Source organism: Rattus rattus, chromosome 4 (genome assembly GCF_011064425.1).
Source record: "Rattus rattus isolate New Zealand chromosome 4, Rrattus_CSIRO_v1, whole genome shotgun sequence".
Lineage (NCBI taxonomy): Eukaryota > Metazoa > Chordata > Mammalia > Rodentia > Muridae > Rattus > Rattus rattus.
In genome coordinates, this window is record NC_046157.1 from 49,235,238 (window position 1) to 49,259,961 (window position 24,724).

General features: G+C 46.7%; 1 protein-coding gene across 1 annotated transcript in view; it reads left to right on the forward strand.

Annotated features, from left to right (window-relative positions):
• Positions 1 to 24,724, forward strand: part of Erg (ETS transcription factor ERG) — a 101,219-nt gene that overhangs the window by 57,277 nt on the left and 19,218 nt on the right. The window contains 2 exon segments of the mRNA XM_032899365.1: positions 13,857 to 14,008; positions 24,063 to 24,266. Of these exon segments, the coding sequence (XP_032755256.1) occupies positions 13,857 to 14,008; positions 24,063 to 24,266 (356 nt within the window).

The following is a 24,724-nucleotide window of genomic DNA, read 5'->3' on the forward strand; positions in this document are numbered from 1 at the left end:
GTGTGTGTGTGTGTGTGTGTGTGTGTGTGTGTGTGTGTCTGTGTATACATGTGTGTGCTTGTTCGTGTGTGTAGATGTGTGGGTGTGGATATATGTGCTTGTGTATGTGTGTATGCTTGTGTGTACTTGTTTGTGTGTGTGTGTGTGTCTGTGTCTGTGTCTCTGTGTGTGCATGTTTGTGTCTGTGTATACATGTGTGTGCTTGTTCGTGTGTGTAGATGTGTGGGTGTGGATATATGTGCTTGTGTATGTGTGTATGTTTGTTTGTATTTGTTTGTGTGTGTGTGTCTGTGTCTCTGTTTGTGTGTGCATGTTTGTGTCTGTGTATACATGTGTGTGCTTGTTCGTGTGTGTAGATGTGTGGGTGTGGATATATGTGCTTGTGTATGTGTGTATGCATGTGTGTACGTGTGTGTGTGTGTGTGTGTGTGTTTGTTTGGCAACTGAGAGTTTCTACGTATCTGGGAATGGAGGCCAAGGGATGCTGGTGTCACAAGTACTGAGCAAGATGGCACTGCCCCCTTCAAAAACGATCTGAGTCTGCATGCTCACGGTGTGTAAGCCTGCTGTGAGCTTCATTAACACTATTGTTCCTACTGGCTGCCATGAAGATAGAACTATGGAAACATGGAGTCTGTCAAGGGGAATGCTGCTCAGGTGGTCCACATGGTGGTTAGCGTGTTCGTCTCCCATGCACGCAGCCCTGAGCGTCAGCCCTGCAACTGCCTAAGACCGTCAAGGTGGCTATAATCCCAGCACTCACGAGGCAGAGGCAATTGGATCAGGAGTTCGAGGCCAGCCTAAGCTACATGGTAGATTTGAGACCCACCTGGGCTACATTCAACCCTGCCTAAAACATGGAGTCAACAATGACAAAAATACCTTCAAAGATCGGCAACAGGTATTCTAAACAGAACATGCCTAGGACCTGGCGTTCTCTGACAGAGCTAAATGTGAGATCTGCTGCAGGGCCCTGGGAGAGATGACTGGCCAAAGCCACCATTGGTCAACGTTTTTTGTAATACCCTGCGGCCATTCGGAAAGTATTTTAGGGTAGAGGATGTCCAGTTTCCTCGGTAGGATTGCAGGACGGCGTGGTTACTGTTAGACCATTTGATACCCGTTGAGTGAGAAATGCAGCTTTCAAGTCCTTTCAGGTGCACACCCTTTACAGCTTCTGTCTCTGGCTGGGTTAGAATCAGGGCTTTGTGTGCCTGGTGCAGTCAATTCCTAACTGGTGTTTAATGCCAAGAACTCTCTCTTTGTGTGCAGCCAACTCACGTGAACGTTTGAAGCATTCGCGGGCCTGGCTTCTCGTCCAACTTGGTTCGCTATACATACGCTTTCTTGTACTCGGGGAGCTTCGGCCATTATTTGGGGGCAGAGTTACTCCTGGGCTAATTGCATTTGCTCCCTTCTGCCTCAGGGCTCCGACTTGAATTGGCAAGCAGGTTCCCTCCTAATTGAGCTCGGCTGCCCTCCAGGCTGTGGCTGGCACAGCGCTGGGAGACTTTCAAATGAGTAGTTTTTCCTAACAGTGATGGTGAGTATCTTAGTCCGCTTGGGTTTCTATGACAGAAATACCCAAGATCGGCTGGCTTATAAACAGCAGAAGCGTATTCCTATTATCTCCAGAGGTTGAGAAACACAGCACCAGGTCACTGGCTGACTTGGTGTCTGGCGAGCACCTGCTTCCTGTTCACTGAGGGTAGCTTCCTGCTGCATGACTGAGGGGCAAATTCTCTCTGTCACTTCTGTCTGTCTGCCTGTCTCTATCTCTGTCTCTTTCTCTCTGTCTCTGTTTGCCTCTCTCTGTCTTTTCTATCTGTCTCTGAATTCCTGTCTCTTTCTCTCTGTGTCTTTCTCTGTCTCTCTGTCTCTGTTTCTCTGATTCTCTCTCTGTCTCTGCCTCTCTCTGTGTATCTCTGTTTCTCTCTGTCTGCCTCTCTCCATCTCTCTCTCTCTCCATCTCTCTCTCTCTCTCTCTCTCTCTCTCTGCCACCCTCTGTGTCTCTGTCTGCCTCTCTGTATTTGCCTTTCTCTGTCTCTCTCTTCCTCTCTCTGTGTCTTTGTCTCTGTCTCTGTCTGTCTCTCTCTCTCTCTCTCTCTGTCTCTTTTTCTCTTTGTGTGTTTCTTCTGTCTCTGTCTCTACCCTGTCTCTTTCTCTCTGTGTGTCTCTCTCTGTCTATGCCTATCTGCCTCTCTCTGTGTCTCTGTCTTTCTATGCCTGCCTCCCCCGCTCTAGCTCCCACCTCTGCTGTCTGTTAGGAATTCCTGTTTGCAGTCTGTGAGCACCAGAGGTTGGTGTCAGATGTCTTCCTCAGTTGCTCTCTTCTTTACTTACTAAGGCTGAGTCTCTCACTGAACCCAGAACCTGTCAGCTAGCTGACCCAGATACCTAGCCTACCTTTGGGAATCCCCTGTCTCTGCCCCACAAGCTGTGGGATTGCAGGTAGGAGGCCCTACCTACCTATCTTTTACTTGTATTCTGGGGATCTGAACCTTTGCATGATAAACATTGTATCCAGAGCTGGCCCTGGAATTTTCTTATGTAAAGACACCAGTCCCATCCTGAGAGAAGGCTCTATTCTTGTATCCTACCATTCTCCTGATGTCTACCTAACTTCATCATATTGGGTGTCCGCATAGCAGTTCAGTGAGGAGCCACACCACGCCGGCCACGGTGAGGCCTGACGCACTAGCTCCTTTTACTTTCATGGATTCCCATGTCTTGGTTTAGGTACAAAGGTGACATAGCCATGATGAACAAAGGACTGCTTTGGAAGAAGGTTCTGCTGTTTCTTGTCTCACCCTGTCCTCCCTTCTCTACTTCCTGCCATCCTTGTTCCCATGGGCACCATTATGTAAAAGAGGGGACAAGAAGCACTGTCTCCCTAGGGTTCCTGGGAGGCTGCTGCTAGGGAGAAGGGGCCTAGCATTGGTATTTTCTGTCTTGAAAGGGAAGTCCTTTCAGTTGATCAGAATTTATATATTTTAAAACATAAACATCCAAGGCTTGGGGGATGGGAGATGCTTTTGGTGCAAGCTCTGGGACCTGAGTTTGGATCCCCAGAGTCCGTGTCAAAGCTGAGCACACAGCATAGTACACGCCTCTGTTCTCATCCCTGGGTCAGGCAGAGACAGGTAGGACCTGCTTGGGTCTCCTTAACAAGCTAGTCTAGCCTAATTGGTGGGCTGTGGGTCCTACTGAGAGACCCCGTCTCAAAGTACAAGAGGGCGGTAGACTGAGGAATGACACTCAGCATCAACCTCTGGCTTCCACATGTACAGATCACACAAATACAAATATTGAAACACACCACATACACCACACACACACACACACACATAGGAGCACACACATATACACACAAAATATAACACACACAGAGAGGAATACACACAGACACACACACACACATACATACATACATACATACATACTACATACACACACATACACACACAGACATACACACAGGAATAACTCAGACACACATACTACACACAGAGATACCCACAGAGATATGCAACAGACACAAACACAGCACAGACAAATATACTACACATACACAGACAAACACACACACACAAACACATACACAACATATATAATATACACCATACAGAACAGACACACAGACACAGGAAGACACACAGACACACACATAGATACACAGAAACACATGCACTCCATACATAACACACACAGAGACATAGTCACATGTACAAGGAATACACTCATACACAAGACACATGCACACTATAAATAATACAATACAAACACAAGAATACACATAGACACACTCATACATAGGCATACTCACACACAGAAATAGACACATTTTCCCATGTGCACATGCACAGACATACATATACACACACATATAGACATACAGAGAGACACACATACAGACAGACATATACAGAGACACACAGATACACACAGATGCACACATGCATGCATGCATGCATGCGCACACAGACACAGAGATACACAGAGAGATACATACACAGATGCACACAGGTATGGGTGCACACACACAAACATATACACACAGACACATAGTCACACACAGACCACAGACACACACTCAGAAATAACACACAAATGTACACATGAATGGGTGCACACACACATACAAATACACAGAGAGACACACACAGATACAAATATATATGTGTGCGCGCGCGCACACACACACACACACACACACACACACACACACACACACACTTCGAGCCCCAGAATGATGACTCAGTGATTTCTTTTCTTTCTGAAAAGTGTATTTCAAACAAAGCTAAAGAAACTCAAGGTGGAGTTGCTGTGTCTGATCTTCATTGTAGAACTCTAGAAGGTGCATTCTATAGACTATGCTAGTCCCCAGAGGTAATCCCTCCACAGAGTTTGAATTAACCTCTAGTTTTCAAGACCCAAATGAGGCACCGTCTTGCTGATAACCATTTTCAGCTATAAATAGAGGCATGTATTTAAATAATTAAACTCGCCGGGAAATGCCAGGCCCCTTCTGGGAGACAAAGAACGACCTGTTGTCGAGTTAGCGATTAATTAATTTTGCCTTCAGCGGCTTGAGAAAGGGGTAGAAGCAGGGTTGTTCAGAAGAGGCAGCGATCCCAGGTGTAAGAGAGTATTTAGCCAGAGTAGAAATAACACACAGCTGAGAAGACAGACATGTAGGGTTCAGGCTGGGCCTGGAGTCGCACATGAATCACGCCGAGCCCCACCCGCTGCTGGGCCGTGGGCTCTGAAGCAGCTTTTCCACTGCTTCATCTGATTCAGAAATAAAACAGACCCACAAATTACCCCAGAGCTGGCCAGACAATCCACTCCTTGTCTGGGGCCCTAAAAATACCTTTTGTGGGAACTTGCTTCCATTCACGCTGTGAAACCTGGGCAGGGTGGTTTGCCTGATTAACACTGGGCAGGGGCTTTGGGACGGTTAGACTGAATTACATTCCAGTGGAACCCTGGCGCGAGACTCCACCCCAGTTATACTCCAGTGGGACCTGTGCCTGAGACTCACCCCAGTTACACTCCAGTGGGACCCAGGCCTGAGACTCACCCCCAGCTTGCCCTGTTCGGAGTAGGGGTGAGGGTAGGAGTCCACACATGGCAATGACCATTATCTCTTAGGGCAAAGCTGAAAATTGAGCTTTTCTGTGCCTCCAGGAATCTTTATTAATGTGTGTGGGTTCTGAGGATTGAACCTGGGTCCTTGTGAGAACTTAACCAACTGAACCATCTCCCCAGCCCATCAGCACCATGTTCTTCCTATTGTATTATAACCTAACAGTGCAGATGACATTTAGAGACAGTGATGTTCTAAAAGCCAGTTACAAGCAGGAGGTTGGATAATGGAAAACGGAAGAGCTACTAAGGTCCAGTGAAGAAGCAGGTGCCAGGAACACTTGCAACACATACATATATATGTACACATACAGGCCTGTAGACACACATGCACATACATGTACCTGTGCACACACATGCACATGTATACACAGATACCTGCACATGTACACATGTATGCAAACACATGTACACATACACACACATGCATGTATATACATATACACACATATACCTACTCATGCTGCTGTGCTAATTTTTACAGTGTTTGACAGTTTGTGCACTTACTTTATATGTTTCATCTAATGGAGTCATCACCAAAGGGTCAAGATAACATTCAGTCCTTTCTAGAAATGAAGGTAACTCAATCAAAATCAACTACGGTCACCACTGGTTTTCTAGTTCTCAGATGAGGGCCTCCTAACTTACCACAGTTGTAAGGGAGGCATCCTGAGGTTCACCTGCAGAGTTTTATCAGAAATTGATCCATTCCGTCATTCACCAGTTTCAAAGACACGGAGAAGATACAATTCTAGAGATGGAGACCCCAGAAGTGAGATTGGCAGGTGAATACAGCAGATGCTAGGTGTTTAGAGCAGAAACTTCAGCCCTGAAGGCAGAAGAAGGAGAGGAAGCACAGGAAGAGAAGTTGTAAGGATGTAGAACATATGTGATCATGCGTGTGCATGTATGTGAGCACGCATGTGTACATGTATGTGTGTTTGCATGCATGTATGTGTGTATGTATGCATGTGCATGTGTGTCTGGTGTTTGTGCATATAGGTACCCCTGTGTGTAAATGTATGTAGAAGCCAGACATGCTTCCTCATGCTTGGACATCATTCTACAGGCACTATTCACCTGACTCATTATTTGAGAGTTGTCTCACCAGCCTGGGGCTTACCCAGGAGCCTAGACTGGCTGAGCAGTGAGCCCAGGGATCTCCCCTTCTCTACCTCTCCTGTGCTGGTTTTCCACTTGGGTTCTGAGGATCCAAGTTCTTCATTCTTGTAAGGCAAGCCCTTACTGACTGAGATATCTCCTCAGCTCTAGCATGGGGCCATTCGGGCATGGGATCTGACCCACTGAGGACTGGGACACTGATGTCCCCTTGCCCCTCATGTGGTGCCTGGTCTGGAAGACTGCATGTACACTTGTGGATGAAGGAGGGATGGAAATTGCCCACCCCCCTGCTTGCTGGGACATGCTTATCCTGTGGCTCAGGAACAAGGGCAGGATGGACCTGCCCCACTTGGCTTTGTCTTTGGGGAGGAGAACCTTGGTGTAGCAGCGGCAAGGACATTTTGAAAGCACAGCTGTGGGACAAAGAACAAAGCAATGGACAGTCGTTTTTCTGTGGAGGGGAATTCGAGAGAGCTAGGTGAAGAAGGGCAGGCCTTGAAGGACAGCCAGGGATTTGACAGATTTAGTGTAGCCTCCACCCACACAAAACAAAGATGCCTCAGTGTCCTGGGCTCCACCTTGGCTGACCCTGGACTGTGTGTAGGGCCCAGTGTCTCCTCTAGCTGTTCCAAAGGTAGGGTGAAGCACAGGTTGGAGGTGGCGAAAGAGCTCAGGTTTGTACATGGTGACATTCTTGTATGAATGAGGGCCATTAATACCCATAGGGTGGTGACAGATGACACAGCATGGAGGACGGCCACACTTGTCCAGCTCATGGTCATGGCTCTGCTGTTTTACCGTGAGAGCCATGATGGAGTCTGCCCTGCTGTAAGTAGACACCACTCGAGAAACTAGATCGCAGATGCCAAGTTGATTTTGTTGTTCACAAGACCAAAAGACCTCATTATATGTTTCTCAGTGTGTTTTTCCAGGCTTATTACCTCTTCTTAAAAACAAAACGGTGTGTGTGGAAACATCTGAAAGGGGCTTTCTTCTTGGGCTGTATGCCACTCAGTCATAAAAGTCCGCTCAACAGTCTGCCATCTGTCCTGGGCTTGGACCATCTCTTCATGGGGCGATGATCTCAGTCAGCCTCACTCCCACCCAGCTCTCTTGGCCTGAAGCAGTTTGCTCTGATTTTCTCCATGCTCACATATGTCAGCCCATCAGCTGTGTAGAGAACACGCCCTCCACAGAGCAGGGACAACATGTGACCTCCAACTGCAGAGTCAAGAGACTCTTTCAACCAAAAGTCAAGATCATATGCATCCACAAATCAGGGCCTTCTTAGAGCCTTCTCAGGGATTCTGCTTCACTTCCTCATGGGTACCCCCAACCCAGTCAACAAAATAACACATCCTGACCATCTTGCTCCTCTCCAAGGAGGAGAGGTTTTGGAAAATATTCAATACTGAAGAAAGAGGGTCTGTCCAACGGCATCTCACATACGTAGATTCACCTGTGGAGTTGTGGCATGTGTTGGGGGAGAGCTTAGATTCAGGACCTCAAATATGAGAGTTTAAATGACACTTCAGGATGGGTCCTTTAGCCTTGGGCAAGCCATCCAGTCTGTGCCTGCTTTATCTGTGACACTGCCATCTACTAGATAGGTCCCTCGGCACCTGGGGACAGGACACACTGGCTTGGAGAACTGTGAGACTCTGCTTTTCAAGGCTTACTTTTAAATTTATGTATGTGTGTGTCTTTACAAGTACTCTGTGTGTGTGTGTGTGTGTGTGTGTGTTTCTGTGTGTGTGCGCGCGAGTGCACTCACGCGTGATAGGCCTCCTGTAACCGAGATGACACATGGCTATGATCTGCCTAATGGGTGCTGACAAATGAGCTGGGGTCCTCTGGAAGAGCAGCCAGTGTTGTTAACCTCCATGCTGTCTCTCCAGGCTCTGTGAGGTGTTAAAAGGAACACTTACTTTCTTGTTTCCGGTGCTGCTAAGATTCCTTTTGCTTAAGTAAAGTAATACCTGAATAGATGGCTTTGAAAAAGATTTCCTTTCTTCTGGCCCTGGTTTGCATGTGCATCGATGTTGCCACAGGAAAACCCAGGGAGCGATTAGATCCCTAGGCTACGGCAGCATTCCAGAGATGCCTGGAGACTTTAGGCTACAACAGTGTGTGGTCCAGGGAGTTCTTGTCTACCTCGAATTATAAGGTAGCGTCTCTTCCCTTCTCCCTGTGCAGGTGTTCTCTGCAGGGGAAGGAGCATGGCTGTGAGTTCCTTCCCGACACTCAGCTTACATTGTAACTTGTCTCTCAAGGTACCTGCACCCCTCCCCTGTCTTAATATGTACATGTAGTTATTTTTCACTGTGTGTATGCCTGTGTACTGTTTGTGTGCACAGTGCCTAGGGAAGCTGGTGAACACCAGATCCCCCAGGGCTGGAATTATAGATGTCTATGAGAAGCCATGTGTATGGGGATTGAACCTGGGTCCTACGGAAGAGCAGCCAGAGTTCTTAACCTCTCCAGCCAGTCTCCTCTTCTGTGTGCTCGCCACCTTTGTAAGATGTCGGTGATATCTGGTGAGCTGTAGTGGGGACTTTTTCCACGGGCCAATGCCAGGTCTTCCTGTGACACATTATCACAGAAGAGATGATAATGAGAACAGAGCGGCCCCACCCAGTGAGTGTTGTTGAAAAAAACACTTCAGGGGACCATGCAAGACCTTTCCTCTCAGAGTTGAGTTCCCTTAATGAAAAAACTTTAATAGTCAAAATCACTGCTTCATCCTGACTTCCTTTGTTAATAACTAAGTGGAATGGTAAAACATATATTTTATTTGTATCAATATAGTTTTACTTATTTATAAGATAGAGTTTTGAAAATAGAGTTAAAGTCTAATGACCTCATTTTGCTGCCTTTTTTTTAATGACGGAAACCTATTAGCATGAACTATGCCTGCAGGTTTTAACATGAAAACCAAAGCAAATTAACTGAAGGCTACTCCTTGCTGTTTGTTTGCTCCGAGACAGGGTCTCACTATATAGCCCAGCCTAGCCACAAACTCACTATGATGCTCAGGCTGGCCCTCAAACTTATAATCCCACCATTTTAACATCTACCATCCTTGGCTTTGACTCTGTTTTAAAGAGTTATATATAGTTTGGGTTGCACACTAGCAAAGGCAACATGGCAACCTGTTACATCCAGATTTGTTAAGGGGGTCTACTTCATTTCATAGAAAAACTCCCACAATCCATGGATGGAGCTCTTGTCCTCAGAGAGGAAAATTAAACTGTCAGTAATTAAAGGGGAGTGAGGATGTGGCTCAGTGGGTAAAGCACTTGCTACACACATGTGAAGATCTGAACCAAATACCCAGAACCCATGTAGAGCCATGTGGGGCAGCATGTGTGTGTGTTGTCCAAGTGTTCCTAAAGCTATAAGGAGACCATGATGCGAGACTAAGAAACTCCAGGCAACTATGAGTTGCTCAGTGGTAAACTATAGGAGACTGTGTCTCAAATAAGGAAGTCGATGAGGACTAGCACCCGAAGTTGTCCTCTGGCTGCCATATAAACGTAATGATATGTCTACATATCATATGGCATTCATAGGTCTACACACACACACACATGTACACACACATCCACACATAGACAGAGACACACCTACATGCACACAGAGACGTAAAGATACACACAGACATACACAGACACACAGAGACATACATACACTCACACAACACACAGACACAGATGCAGACACACATACACATGGAGACATACAGAAACACAGGTATACCTGCACTCACAGACACACAAACACAGACATACACACACATACACACAGAGATATACAGACACACACAAAGTGACACGCATACACTCACACACAGACACACAAACACAAACAGATGAATACACAGATACACAGAGAGAGACATACAGACACACAGGCATATACAGACACACACAGAGAGATGCATTGATACAACACACAGACACGCAGACACACAGATACAAAGACACACACAGTTATACATACATACACTCACAAGCACAGACACACAAGATACAGACACACACAGACACACACAGACACACAAACACACTTAGGTGATGATGAGAAATCTTCATAACTCTGGCCTTCAACTTTTAGGTGATTAATTCCTTTGCTGGACAAGAAAGAACTGCCAGTGCCTGGTATACAGTAGGTGATACATAAGTTACTTAAATGAGCAAGTAATTAAAATTAGACTTCACAATCAATTCCGATGTTGCCTTTCACACCCTGGGTACCACCTACTGTCAAAAAGTTTCCTCCCAAAGAACCAAGTCCTTAACTTCTCTCCCCCAAGAATCTTCTCTCTTTGAGACATGTAACACCAAAACATTCACAGTGCACTCAGTTGACAGATTTTTCCAGAGGATCAGGAAACGGTGTCTCAAGTAAAGATACTCTGTGGTTTGATAGTAGGATGAGTCTTGTGGAGATAAATGTCTGAAGCCAGGAAACCATTATAGCATCGAGCAGAAATCCTGAATGTGTAGACAGCCTGGAAAGACGCAGGCCCTGCTCCGTGGGAACATGGACAGTTCCTATTTTAAATCCCCTCCATGTTAGCACAGCCGTAAGCACTCTACACATAGGGCCTACACGTATGTTCCCAGGTTGTGGTAGGTCCTCAGTCTTGTGTAACCCTAGCAATTACCCGCTCAGGTAGCTGTTGCGGTCTCCCTGGAGCCAGCACTGAGCCAGAACCATGGGGTTCTGGACACATTAGCAATTGATGCTGAGAAGAAGTCTGTATTTCAAAGCACTTGGTATGGTAAAATTCTTCCCGGGGTTCTGGGCCCTCAGCCAGCCCTCCTGACCACAGTTCTGCCAAGGCCTATGCAGGAGAAATGAATTTATCTATGCCATTTCAGCTCCATCTTGCTCAGAGAATACCCCTGCCCACCTGCCTTACATGGTTTTGCTCTTTTCAAACCTGAGGGTCAAGTCCATAGCAAACCTGAAGTTCTGTGACTCTACAAGTCGCCCGCAGCTCTGCAGCTAACAACGCTTAGAGGAAATGGATGGGGGCCTAGGGCAGTGGGAGCAACGTTTTCAGCACTGGAGCGAACATCTAAAGAGTCCATGGGATATCTTACATTTCCAGGATTATGGAAACCGGTGTGTCAGGTAGAGCTTGAGAAGTGTTTCCAAAATTCTACTGTAGATAATGCAACCAGCACAGAGGTACCGCTGCTGTGGTGATCCAGGGTTAGCCATCCATGGGCTAGCCATCATCTGTGGGCTAGCCATCATCTGTGGGCTAGCCATCATCTGTGGGCTAGCCTTCATCCATGGACTAGCCATCATCCATGGGCTAGCCATCATCCATTCATCTGAGAAGACAGATACATCTCTCTTTGCTCTCTGATGAAGCTGGATTTCTTTTCTAAAAAATATTTTATTTTATGTGCATGTATGTTATGTATGCACTTGCATATGTGAATGCCTGGTCCATCTTTTAGCGGTCAGAGAAGGGTGTAGGAGCCCCTGAAACTGGAGTTACATGTGGTTGTGAGCCACCGTGTGGGTGGTGAGAACTGAACCTGGGTTTTCTGCAAGAGTAGTCTGTGCCATTCCTGAGCCCTCTCCCCAGCCCCCTAAACTTTTTTAGCTTGGTGTTAAACTATTGAGACTTGTACCTCTCAAATATCACTTTCACGCATGCACGCTAATGCACACACAGGCACACAGGCGCCCAGGCACACACACATGCACACATGCATACTCATGCACACACATGCACGTGTGCACACACACACAAGGCATACACATACACACATGCATACAAGGCACACATGCACACACTTACACACACACACACACACACACACACACACACTATTTCATAGGTATTTTTTGTCTCTTTGCACATACAGTGACTGCCTTACTAAAGGTTCCTATGGCCTGTTCCCAGGGTCAGTGTGGGACACTCACCCCATACACACTGCCATGTTTAAGTCCCTGTCTTGATTCACTGGGGTCACTGGTTTCTACTTTTCAGCTACCTCCCTTGTCTCAGCCCTCCACCTTCTCTGCCTTCCTGACTGTGCCCCCGTCTATCACCAGGCGTCCTCAGCTCTAGCTCCCTTGTTTGGCACAGGGATAGGAATTCAATATCGCTGGGATCTCAAAAGCAGCATCACTCCCTGATGCATTGCTGAGCTGCATGGGTCCTAATGTCTGTCTGCTGCTAGCTCTGTTTACTGTCACCCGGCAAGAGTGAACACCAGGTCTCTGTTCCCTGTGAGTGTTCCCAGACATCTGTCACAGGAATCTGGGCACGACAGTTTCAGAAGGAATTGGCGAGTGAAATTGAAGCCAGACGGCTTCCCATTTAGTGCTTCTCCTGGGTGTGGGTACCAGCACCGTCTCAGACGGCAGTGCAGGCTGCTGAGCTGAGCGTGGGCACAGCGTGGTCTCACACTGCTGCAGAGAGGGCTGCTGAGCTAAAATGCCAGGCCCCTGTTACTCATGGTTCTGAAGATGGGACATTCAAGGACAAGATGACAGACAGCTCCATGTCGGCTAGTCTGCTAAGGGCTTTCTCTTCAGATTCTAGGCGGCTGCATCCTCACATGGAGGGAGTGAAGCAGGATGTGTGTGTGTGTGTGTGTGTGTGTGTGTGTGTGTGTGTGTCTTCCTCTTCCTATTTGTGTGTCTCATACATGTGTACATGCGTGCATGTGTCAGGTATACACACTCATGCATGTGTCTGTGGAGGCCAGAGGTCAGCGTCTGCTGCATTTTTCAATCACTTTCCACCTTATGTTTTAAGGCAAGGTCTCTTTCTGAACCACAGAGCTAACTGATGGGCTAAAGTTTCTTGACAGCACTAGGATGGGTGCACACACCATCATGCCGATCTCCAGGTGCAAACGCCACCATGCTGGTCTCCAGGTGCACACACCACCATGCTGGTCTTTCCAGGTGCACACGCCACCATGCTGGTCTCCAGGTGCAAACGCCATCATGCTGGTCTCCAGGTGCAAACGCCACCATGCTGGTCTTTCCAGGTGCACACACCATCATGCCGATCTCCAGGTGCACACACCATCATGCCGATCTCCAGGTGCAAACGCCACCATGCTGGTCTATTCAGGTGCACACACCACCATGCTGGTCTTTCCAGGTGCACACACCATCATGCTGGTCTTTCTGGATGCACACACCACTGTGCTGGTCTTGGGTGTATACACCACCATGCTGGTCTTTCCGGGTGTATACACCACTATGCTGGTCTATTCAGGTGCACACACCATCACCCAGGTCTACGGTAGATTCTGAGGATCCGACTCAGACCTCACTGAGCCAACTTCCTAGTTCTCTCTTCCTGCCATTATTGTATCTACCCCCATGGCCTGAGCTAAATCTGATTATCCCTTTTTACCATTATGTGGGGCTTATAGCTCCAACATGTGAATTTGGGTTACTACAACATTCTGACTTCTGTCATGTTTCCAGAGCATGACTTGTTTCCCATGCTGCGTGTCATCGGACCTATATATCTCAAGACCACTGAGCCCTGCTCTTCAGGTACCGTACTAACAGAAGAAATTGTCTTCTCCTACAGGAACTCACCTGACGAATGCAGTGTGAGCAAAGGTGGGAAGATGGTGGGCAGCCCTGATACTGTGGGAATGAGCTACGGCAGCTACATGGAGGAGAAGCACATGCCGCCCCCCAATATGACCACGAATGAACGCAGAGTGATCGTCCCTGCAGGTCAGAGGTCTTAAATTTTTGCTCTGGTTAACAAACCATGCATTCCAGGGCAGACAAATTGCCTCTGCCCTTTATGAATCTTGGTCAGGGATGATGTACCCAGCATTCCGGTCTGGAGCTGCTCTCTGTTCCACTCAGGTTGCTCATCCCCCTTCTACCCCATCGATCTTCCTTCCTCTCTGTTTTTCTCTCACTGGAATACAGGCACCAAATGCTCTCTCTGGTAAGGAGCACAACATCAGGACCAAATGCTCTGTCTGCCCCACATCCTCGCTCTCTGGGTGTTAATCAGGGGCAGGTAGGATAAAGGGCATTCAGCTACTGGGCACACTTTCTGCCAGAGTGGTCAAGGTGATGCACGGCAAAGCTTTCATAAGCTGCACTGTCCCCTGCTCTAGATAAGCTCACCTTTGTAATGAGCAGTAACGATCAAGCCCCTCCCCTGCCATGGTATGATGTGTTCTCGGGCTCTGTCAGCTTCTAAACAGGAAGTTCAGTGTGCAGAGACTCTGGCAAAATACAGATCTATCAGATGCGTCACCAAATGGGGTCCTTTTGGGTATGTCACTACAAGGCTTTCAACAGACCTCGAAGATGGCTTGATGATGTCAGGGAACCAGAGTCCTCCTTTAGGGTTGTGCCTTGTTTGGCCACATATAGTCAAACTCCAGAGGACACAACAGTGACAGTCCTGTGTGCCAACAGGCCAGAACTGCTCTAGATATCTATAGGAAGGCGGGGGTCATACACTCAGACTATCCATTTGGGTTTACTCACAGCTGCTGAGCTGTATACTCTGAGGCCACCTTGCTTGATCCTGGGCCTCAGCATGGGGGAAGTTCCCACTGGGTGGCAGCTGACCCCAGCCCGCCTGTGCCACTGCTGGCTGGACACAAACAGGAGGAAGCGGAAGCCTCAGGGATGCTTGACCCCAGCCCACCTGCCCTGTTGCCTTCCTCCCGAAAAACTTCGTTTCTTCACCTGAGGCAAAGAGAGTTTTCGTCATGTATGATAGAGGACCAAGCTGAGCAGAGCCGGCTCGAAACACTCCTCTTGTCCTTGTAGAATCATCATGGGTGCCACTGTTTTGTAGAACCATGTCGGGCAGTGCTGCTTCGGGCCGTCTTGTATTCCTGAAATGTCTCAGGATGCTTTGGTATTATCAAAGTCTTTTTAAGTGAGGTTGGACCTGAGTCTTTCCACAGAGGAAAATGAGGCAGGATCTGTCTAGAGTAGTCAGGCTGTCAGCAGGTCCAGTGCTGGCTGGACGGGCCAAAGGATGTGTCTGCAGATGGACTCTAGCTGGCATTGGGTAGAGGACTGTTTCTTCATTCTAAAGGAAGCTTTCTTTCAGCTGTACCCTCTTGGGCTGGTTGCTTCATGCCTGGGTGTAGGCAGTTATTCAGTTAATGGTGTTGGTAAAAGAGCGAGCTGTGGATGATTTTGCAAGTTGTGAGTTTTTCAGTTATTGGTCAAGGTCCAGGCATGTGTGTTCACACAGATGAGCACACACAGGCATGCACATATGCACACATGCATGCACACATACCCACCTTCACTCGAGTACATTTAAATGGTCATCCAGCATAGCCATGGGATGGCAGGACCCCAGGCTGTTGGCAACTGCTGTATCCATTTCATCAGCTGCATCACAGGTTATCCACACTTCTAACCCAGACTCCTTTGGGATGTGGAATAGTCTACTCATATTGAAATCTTCAGACCTGAGTCCAAGTGGTCCCTAGATCGCCTGCTGGTTAGATGTAGTGCCTACCTGGTCCACGACGATGTGAAGCAGAAGCCTTAGTTGCTAAGTTCCTAACATTTGCTCTTTCTATCACTACATAATGACCTTCATGTAAGAGAAGGAGGGAGGGGGAGGGGGAGGGGGAGGGGAGGGAGGGAGTCAGTCAAAATGGAGGACCTGATAACTCTGTGCTTAGATAGAACCTTTGGACTTAGAGTTCATAGACAGTTCATTTTGAAAAATTATTCCATTGGCTTTGACTTTGAGACCCACCACCCTCAGTTAACTCAGTAGCTAAGAAGCCCAGAAAATATTCATGAGGAGTATCATAGGCATGTTCTTATGGGTGCAAAGGCCATAATTAAATATATTTATACTGCGTCCTGTGTCAAAATGAATTTAAGAAACATTGTGTGTACAGACATACACAGAAGTGGGATAGGCTCAACTTTGAAGGAATAGGTGTGTGGACAAAAGGAAGTGTTTAACAGAGAGGGAGACCAGTGTGTGGTATGCATCACGTGTGTGTAAACATGAAGAGAGACAAGCATGTGGTATGCACCACATCACATGTGTGTAAACATGAAGGGAGACCAGGGTATGGTATGCATCACATGTGAGTAAACATGAATACGTGTGCATTCCTCAGCTTTCTATGAGAGTGTATACCAGTTGATTCCGTACAAATCAAGGTACTGTGAGTAACAAAAACTGTTAGTGTAACAAGCTCTCTCCTCTAGTAAGGACCCTAGTTTAGCCTCACCCATTTTAAGCCTTCTTGGAAAACCTGCAATATCAAAATCATCAAAACAAAGCCCTCTTAATAATAAAGTGCTGAACAGCTCAGGTGATGTGTTGGCTAAAACCTGGAATGGTCATGTGTGCACTCTAGGGAAAAGACCATTCCTCAACCTCATTTGGTGTCAGCTCGGATTTCCATGGTGACAGATGGCACTGGACCTGAAACTAGCTGTGTCTTTTATTCTGGGCTCCTAACGACAGCCCAAGCCTAGTAGGTTTGACTCAGATGTCTGATCTGCAGGGCATGGCTGAGGCAGTGGCACAGGTCTGAGGGGAGAAATGGTGGATTCTCAGTACACATGAAGCTGATGCTCTAACCAGTATCAGTACCGTGCTCCTCAGGAGTGTCTGCCATCAAGGACAGTGTCCTCTCTGAGTCTACGGCTGTTATTTAGATGTGCTGTGTGCTGCCGCCAAGAAAGGCACACTCTCATTCTCCACCATTTTTAAAAGTTGCAAACAGACGGCCAAATGCAATAGGAACTCTGGTTTTAGCAGCTGATATTATTTTGAGAGTTTTTCTTTTCATTTACTAAAAATAGTTGCTAAAATGTTGAGCTAAAAAAGATTTTTTTTCACATTTTAGGTTTTTTTTTTAAATTTTTTTAACAGTCAGCTTGAACCCTTTGATATCAGCATCTTAGGGACTGAGTGGCCACCCCCATAATCTTCCCTTGCTCTGCCCATGTTAAGCTTTTCTTATGTCACACTGGGCAAAGGCTCCCATGAGACTGAATTCTTTTGTCTCAGCCTCCGCCTTTCCATGGTGGAAAGGCCCTTGAGTTGTATCTCAGCCAGTCTGTCCTGCACGCCAGATCACCCAGGAAGTGTTCGCTGATCATCTGTTACTCATATGCCGGTCTCTTAGGAGACAGCCAAAGAGTGCTGAGGCCGGTGAGACCCACCCCTGTGCTGTAGATGTGTGGCAGGAAATGGGCAAACGCTCAAACTGATGGACATTCTGGAATTCCTGAGCAAAGGGAGTCAATGTAAACAACAAGAACAAGAACAACAAGAACAAGAACAACAACAACAACAAAAGCAGGTCACGAAAATTCCATTTATGGCTGTGGTGATGCTTTTCCAGCTTCCTCCATTTTCCTCAGCCTCCTCCATCTTCCTCGCCTTCGTCCCTCTTGCTCGACCATTCCCCGGCCTCCGGCATGCTGCTGTGCATACCCTGGTACCTGTGCACTCCTGCGCCTGTGCTGTTTGGAGAGCTGTGTACCCTTTCTTCTTCCTTCCTTTGCCAACAAACTCTGCTCCTCCTTCAAGACCTCTTTGTGCTGCTCCCATCTACGTGCTGAGTTCCCTAGCAAATCAGTCCCTTTTCTTATGACGCCTGACCCACTGGTTCCTTACCACACTGATGTTTTACTCTGCATTCCCTGAGACACATGTATGCTTATTTAAATAGAGGCAGTAGCATTTCATTCTAAAACAGAAACGAGATGCTGCAGGCTTGTGACCCAGACTACTGGCCAATCACAATTCAGATTGAGTGCAGTTTAAAATACATGCAGAAGACCAAAGGCTTAGGAGGAAGAAGTGAAGCTGTTCCGACGGCAGGTTTGTCGGAGGCTCTGTTGTCAAGCCTCTACTGTGGCTTTGAGCTTCCTGGTAGTCAAGATAAAAAGTGCAATTGAGGGAAGATGATTAAAGTTGTTCTGTGAGAGAGGTAATGCTTATCTCAGCATGGAATCCTACAAGCGGTATCCCTGGAGACCACAGACTTGGCTGCCTCCCTGCAGCCATTGTGGCTGAGTATTGCAACATCCGGGGTCTTCTGACACATTGTGAAAAGGCTGAGAATTACACTAGAGGCAGCCCAGGGAAGTCACCAACAGGCACTGGGGACCCTGGTGACCACATGTGACCGGGTTTGTAGTTCTCAGATCGGCAGGCGACTGATAGGTGCCCCCCCACAACACGACATTGCTGAGCTGGACTGGGAACCAGACAGAGGGACAGGACTAGAATCCAGCCTCTGTTAGCTCAACAGCAGCTCACCGGCATTTTCATCACACCAGCATTTGTTACAGACGAAGCCACGTTGCGTGAAAAGCACACGATACCGATGATAACTGTCACACATTAGCGGGATTTAGAGGATCGTGGGAGTTGCAGGGTGACTGGAAATCTCAGTTCAACAGCTCCCTTTAAACATGAGTAAATAAATATTCAGAAAGATAAAGACTCTACCCCAGAGTCAGCTGCACAGAGGAGTGGGGCCGGAGCCAGTACCCGGTAAAGAACCCAGTTACAAAGCTGTAATCAGTCCTTCATCTTGCTCCGTCACCCTCCCGAGCACTCCTGGTGACCTCACCCATTACATCATGTTTCTGTGTGCTTGTGTTGGACTCCTGCCATGCCAACCACCAAACAAGAGAACTGAAACCCTGACGTCAGGGTCCATCTTATCTGTGTGGCTATGGCTGGCTGGTGGTTGGGGAAATCATGTGGGGTTATATGTAAGACTGAAGTTTTACAAAATCAAATGATGGCGTCTAACATCTGATGCTTACACATGATCGGACACTAGGACACAGTGTTTGGGGAGCTGTGTCCCTGCCAGGATACACTGCAGGGAACATTGACTGTTGTCATTCTACTGAAAAGACAAGACTACTGATGCCAGGAGAGTCACCTAAGATTCTCCACCCAGTGTTGTAGAAAACCAGAATTCTAACCCAGTGCTGTATGACTCCTGTGCTAACTCTTAATCCCATCAAACACCAGTAAAAACACCCCCAAAAAGGTAGAGGGTAGCATACTGGGGTCTGTTCAATTACCATGAGACTCTACAGTGGCCCTGTCCAAGTTGTAGGTGAAGCAAAGAGTCATGGGAATGCACAGGAAGCTACAGAATGAGTCTAATTTGTTATATAAATTGAGGGTGAAATTAGATTTTCAATAAAAAGTATGAACCTATTGCTAAATGTCCTTCACTACAGGAAAATGGGGTGGGGGGACTTTAACCAAAAGTGGGCTAAGTACACATCCAAAGAGAATACAAAGTATTCTTTGGATACCAGTAACAAGTGGAGTCTCCATTAGTAGCTGCCGCAAAAAGCAACTTAAAGAAGAGAGGCTTTATTTCCTATCAAGATTCCAGGTTGCAGTTGGTCACCTTGGTGTGGCCACAGTGGCAGGAGCCTGGCATAGTTGTCACATCACTGCCGTGCCACAGCCAGGAACAGAGAGAAATGCATGAGTGTAGCATGCTTGCTTGCTTATGCTCAGTACTATCTTTCCACTTGTTAACAGTTCAGGAACCTGTGCCTAGGGAATGGTGCTGCCTGCAGTGGGCTAGGACGCCCCACGTCCATCAATGTAATTGATAGAAGCTCCCATTGATACACCCACAGACCATCCCAACACAGTCTCTTCCCAGGTGATTGTAGATTGTGTCAACAACTATTATAGCCTCCTAGGTAGGAGTAGGAGCAAGGTAAAAGGGCAGTGCTACCCTATAAAAGAATGGATTGGAAAGGAAGCTTTCTATGTTCCTTCTGTTACTTGAGAAAAACAGAACTCTGATGATTAAAACCTCATATTTCTTTTAAACAATAACAAGGAATAAAGAGAAATAGCATTCAAATGGCCAAAGCAGAAGAAAGGGATGAAATGAAATAGATCAATGTTTGGCTGGAACAATGGCTTACAGTGGTTAAGTGCATTGGCTGCTTTTGGAGAAGACCTAACCTCTATTCCTAGTACCACATGGCAGCTTACAACTGCATGTAGCTCTAATTCCAGGGCAGCTAGTGCCCTCTTCTGGTTTCTGCTAGCACTGCACACACAGTGCATGGCATACTGAGGAGATACACATAAAATTATTAGGAGGAAAATGAATTAAATTAGATCTTAAGAAAAGATGTGGAAAAAGGCAGGCAAAAAAAAAAGACCTTTCAACAAAAGGTCTGAAATCTAGAGGGAATAATAAAATAACTTGCCCAAAGCAGTTATGTAGTGTTTATATAAACATTTTACACACACACTAAAATAATTGGTAATAAATAGCTGGAATGATGTATATTAATCCTTATTAAGCTAATAAAAATATGGAAATAAATAAAATAAAAGACTGACAAGATTTCAGATAGAAAGCCATTGGGAGGATGACATAGGTTTGTTATTTAATATTGAAAGACATAAGAATGATGAATCTATTTACCTAGTAACATAACCTCAAAACAATAAATAACAATGAGGGAAATGAACAAATACATTTCAGTGAGTGAGTTTGATTTACCTTTCTCAGTGATTGATGGTCTTGGGCAAAATTATATGTATGTGTATATGTAAATGTGTGTGTGTGTGTGTGTGTGTGTGAGTGTGTTCTATAACTCTGCACGTAACAGGTAATATATATATATTTAAGCACCCAAAGGAATATTTACAAATATTGTCCTAGTCTCTGCCATTACAAAGGTTAGCAAACCAGAGTATTAGAAATCAAAGTTGTAATAGTCCTTGCTCTCTGGTACCAAGAGGATAGTTTAAAATAAACCACAAACCATCAATTAGAAATTTGAAAGTTTCAGAAACAGCTTCGAGGAAGTCCTTCTCTTGGGGTCAAAGTTCAGTTTGTGGCATTGAGCAGTTTTGAAGTTCCCACCATCTTCTGTGCCTGCTTTGCAAGTGGGATCTGCCCGTATCAGGAGGCCAGATGTTCAGTCCCATTTTCCTAGCCTAGGTACACATTCGCTGACTTGCCCCAGGCCTGGTTTTGCCAACAAAACTCTTACACTAATCCTTGGATATGGCCTAGGGGCTACATTTTATTTTATTGTATATTCCACATTCTTCATAGCCAAGAGTGGCTTTTATTGTTGGGAAGGGACAATCATGGATAATGTTTCATCGATTCAGATCATGCTTGATCTTATTCAATTGGAAGTGTTTGCCCATTGAAGGGGCTGTGTTTCATGATAGTATGGAGTCTGTTATTGATAACACAGTACCCTTTTACCTAATTTTGGTCAGTATCTGTTAATACTTTCCTGGTGAGCTCAATTTGATCCGACTCTTGTTTCAGAGACCTGGAAGAAGGGTCTTCCTTTTTTATGTTAATTCATGTATTGAGTAGCAGATGGGGGGCTCTTGTCTGAAGGCCAGAGGGCAACTTGGGAGAGCTGTGCGGGTCCCAGGGATCAAACTCAGGTTGACAGGCTTGGCAGCTGATGTCTTCACCCACTGAGTCATCTCACCAGATGCAGATTGTCCTTGGGACCCTCTCTGCCTTTCTCGCACATGTCTGCCCCCCCCCCACATCGGCATTAAGAATAACACAACCTGGGAACTCTGTGATGGTGTGCTGAGATGTTTTAATATCCAGTTGGCTAAAGTAAAGTTCATAAACATTTGGACTACCCACCACATCATTTAAGATACAGAAAAGAGTGGACGGTCTCCGCTCCCTCCCGGGATGTGGCTCCTTGCTCTTTTGCTGTCCTTGGAACCATAATGCCGTGACTATTTCCAAAACAGCTCTGCTTTCCAGGAGGAGGCAGAGCACACAGCGTCTTATCTCCTTTGGCTCGTGTTTTGTTCAACAGAAGCACCTCCTACAAGCTCTTAAAGTAAGAGATAAATCAGGCTCTTGCGTACAAAGGAAGGGGCAGCCCTGGAAATTAAATAGACTATTCTTCTTAGCAGAGTTGACTGTGCAAACCTCTCGTGCGGGGTTTCTTCTCTGCAGTTGTTACTGTTGGCCAGGCACCTTCACACACTTTATCTTACTAACTTTTCAAGCCCCGAGTCGTTCATTTAATTAGCCATAGGAAAAGAAGGCTAATTCCAGAGAAGGTAACACTTACGCGAAGTCAGAAGGAGGAATCGGAATCCAAACACCATTTCTCTGACTCCCGAGAGCCCTCCCCTTTCATCAGTGAGCTCTCTGTGCTTGGTGTAATTAAAGACACCACTCAAGGCCCCAGAAATTCCTAGTGATTCTGAAATTCCACGCTGTGAAGTGTAACCTCCTTATTGTTCCCTTCCGTGTGACCCCAACCTCTGTCTCCATCCCTAATCTCCACCCCTCAGGTCCAAGCACTATCTCCATCGCTCATCTCCACCCGCCATCTCCATCCACCATGTTCACCTGTCTCCACCATCTTTATCCCTCATCTTCATGGCCCATCTCCATGTCTCTTCTTCATCTGCAGCCTCCAATTCCACCCCCTATTTCTTCGAGAAAACCTGCTAATGGTTCCCTTTGAGCCGAATTAGCTATAAGAGGTTAGGTTTGAGTCAGCTCTACTTTATGCCAAATTCCCTGGTTAGTAGTTTGTGCAAATATGATTATTATTTTATTCTTGAGTGTCTGTGCATGTGTGCATATGTGGGCATGCACGTGGAGGCCAGAGGACTTCTAGAACTCATCAAATAGGTCCGGCTCACTCACCAGTGAGCTCTATCTTTCTCTGTTTCCCCAACTCTGGGCTTTCATGTGTATTCCATTGGGACTTGAACTCATGTCTTCATGCTTGCAAAGCAGACATTTTACAGATTGAGCCCAGCCTTATTTTTTATTATTCACTTTACATCCTGCTCACTGTCCCCCTCTTGATTCCCCCTCCCACAGTCCCTTCCCCTGCCCTTCTCCTCTGAGCAGTTGGTATCCCCCACCCTGGCTCTTCAAGTCTCTGCAAGGCTAGCCACTTCCTCTCCTACTGAGGTCAGACAAGGCAGCCCAGCTAGAAGAATATATTCCATGTACAGGAAACAGCTTTTGGGACAGCCTTCACTGTAGCTGTTCAGGGCTCACATAAAGACCAAGCCGCACATCTGATACATATGTGTGGGGAGGCCCAGGTCCAGCCCATGTATGTTCTTAGGTTGGTGGTTTGGACTCTGAGAACCACAAGGATCCAGGTTACTTGACTTTGTTGGTCTTCCTGTGGAGTTCTTATCCCCTTCCCCACAATCCTTTCCCCAACTCTTCCAGAAGAGTCCCAAGGTCCATCCACTGTTTGGCTGTGGGTGTCTGCATCTGTTTGAGTCAGCTGCTGAGTGGAGTCTCTCAAAGAACAACATGCTCATGTCTGCAAGCATAGCAGAGTATCATTAATGGTGTCAGGGATTGGTGCTTGCCTATGGGATGGGTTGATGAGCAGTTTCTTGATGTTATATAAGTGGCCAGTAAATTTTCAAGGGATACCTTTTAGTCTTGTACATTTTTTTTTTACTGAATAAGTAAAAGTGGAAAACAAAACCTGGTGGGAGATAAAAACCCCAAAACCCCACCAGATCTCTCCTGGAAACAGCCATAGTAGAGACAGACCAGATTCTCTACAACATGGATGATGGAGACCTATGGACTTGGATCTTCTTGGTCACTCTCCAGGATACTGATTCCCTTGCTGTGACTTGCTGAGCTTGGCCACAGGCTTGTGCCATCTGGAGATGGGGGTGGAGGTGAGGGGGCATCTTTGAGACTGACTGGGCTGTGATGAAATTTGCCTTTAGGTTTGATGGAGTCTTGTCTTCCTTCCCTTTTAGATCCTACTCTGTGGAGCACAGACCATGTCCGGCAGTGGCTGGAGTGGGCAGTGAAAGAATACGGCCTCCTAGACGTGGACGTCTTATTATTTCAGAATATTGACGGGAAGGAGCTGTGCAAGATGACAAAAGATGACTTCCAGAGGCTCACTCCGAGCTACAATGCCGACATTCTTCTCTCACATCTCCACTACCTCAGAGAGAGTAAGCATGGCTGTTACCATGGCTACAGACCCAGCCTCACCGAGTTCAGACAGGGTGGTCCCAGCATCCTCTTGCTCTCCCTCAATGCCCATATCTGACCTGAGAGACTACACAGTAGAACCTCACAATGTAGATGAACAATGCAGTCTCTCCTGGGGACGGGGCAGCAGCATTCCCCCACCCCCACCCCTCCTGGGTTCCCAAGACTAGGAAAATGGAACATGGCAGAGAAGTGGCCACATTCACTAGTTTCCATGATGTTCCAAACTGGAAGGCAGAAACGGCTCCTTCTTGTTGGGGATGAGCTTTAGTTAACGTTTCGCTAAGCATTATGAAGCTCCCCTTCCCTGCCACATCCAACCTGACTGTAAGAGAGGCTTTGGTGTGTTGTTCAGCAGTGGCATGAGCCTGAAGGATTGCTGCACGGTTTAATTCTGACAACTCTGAGCATGGTTTGA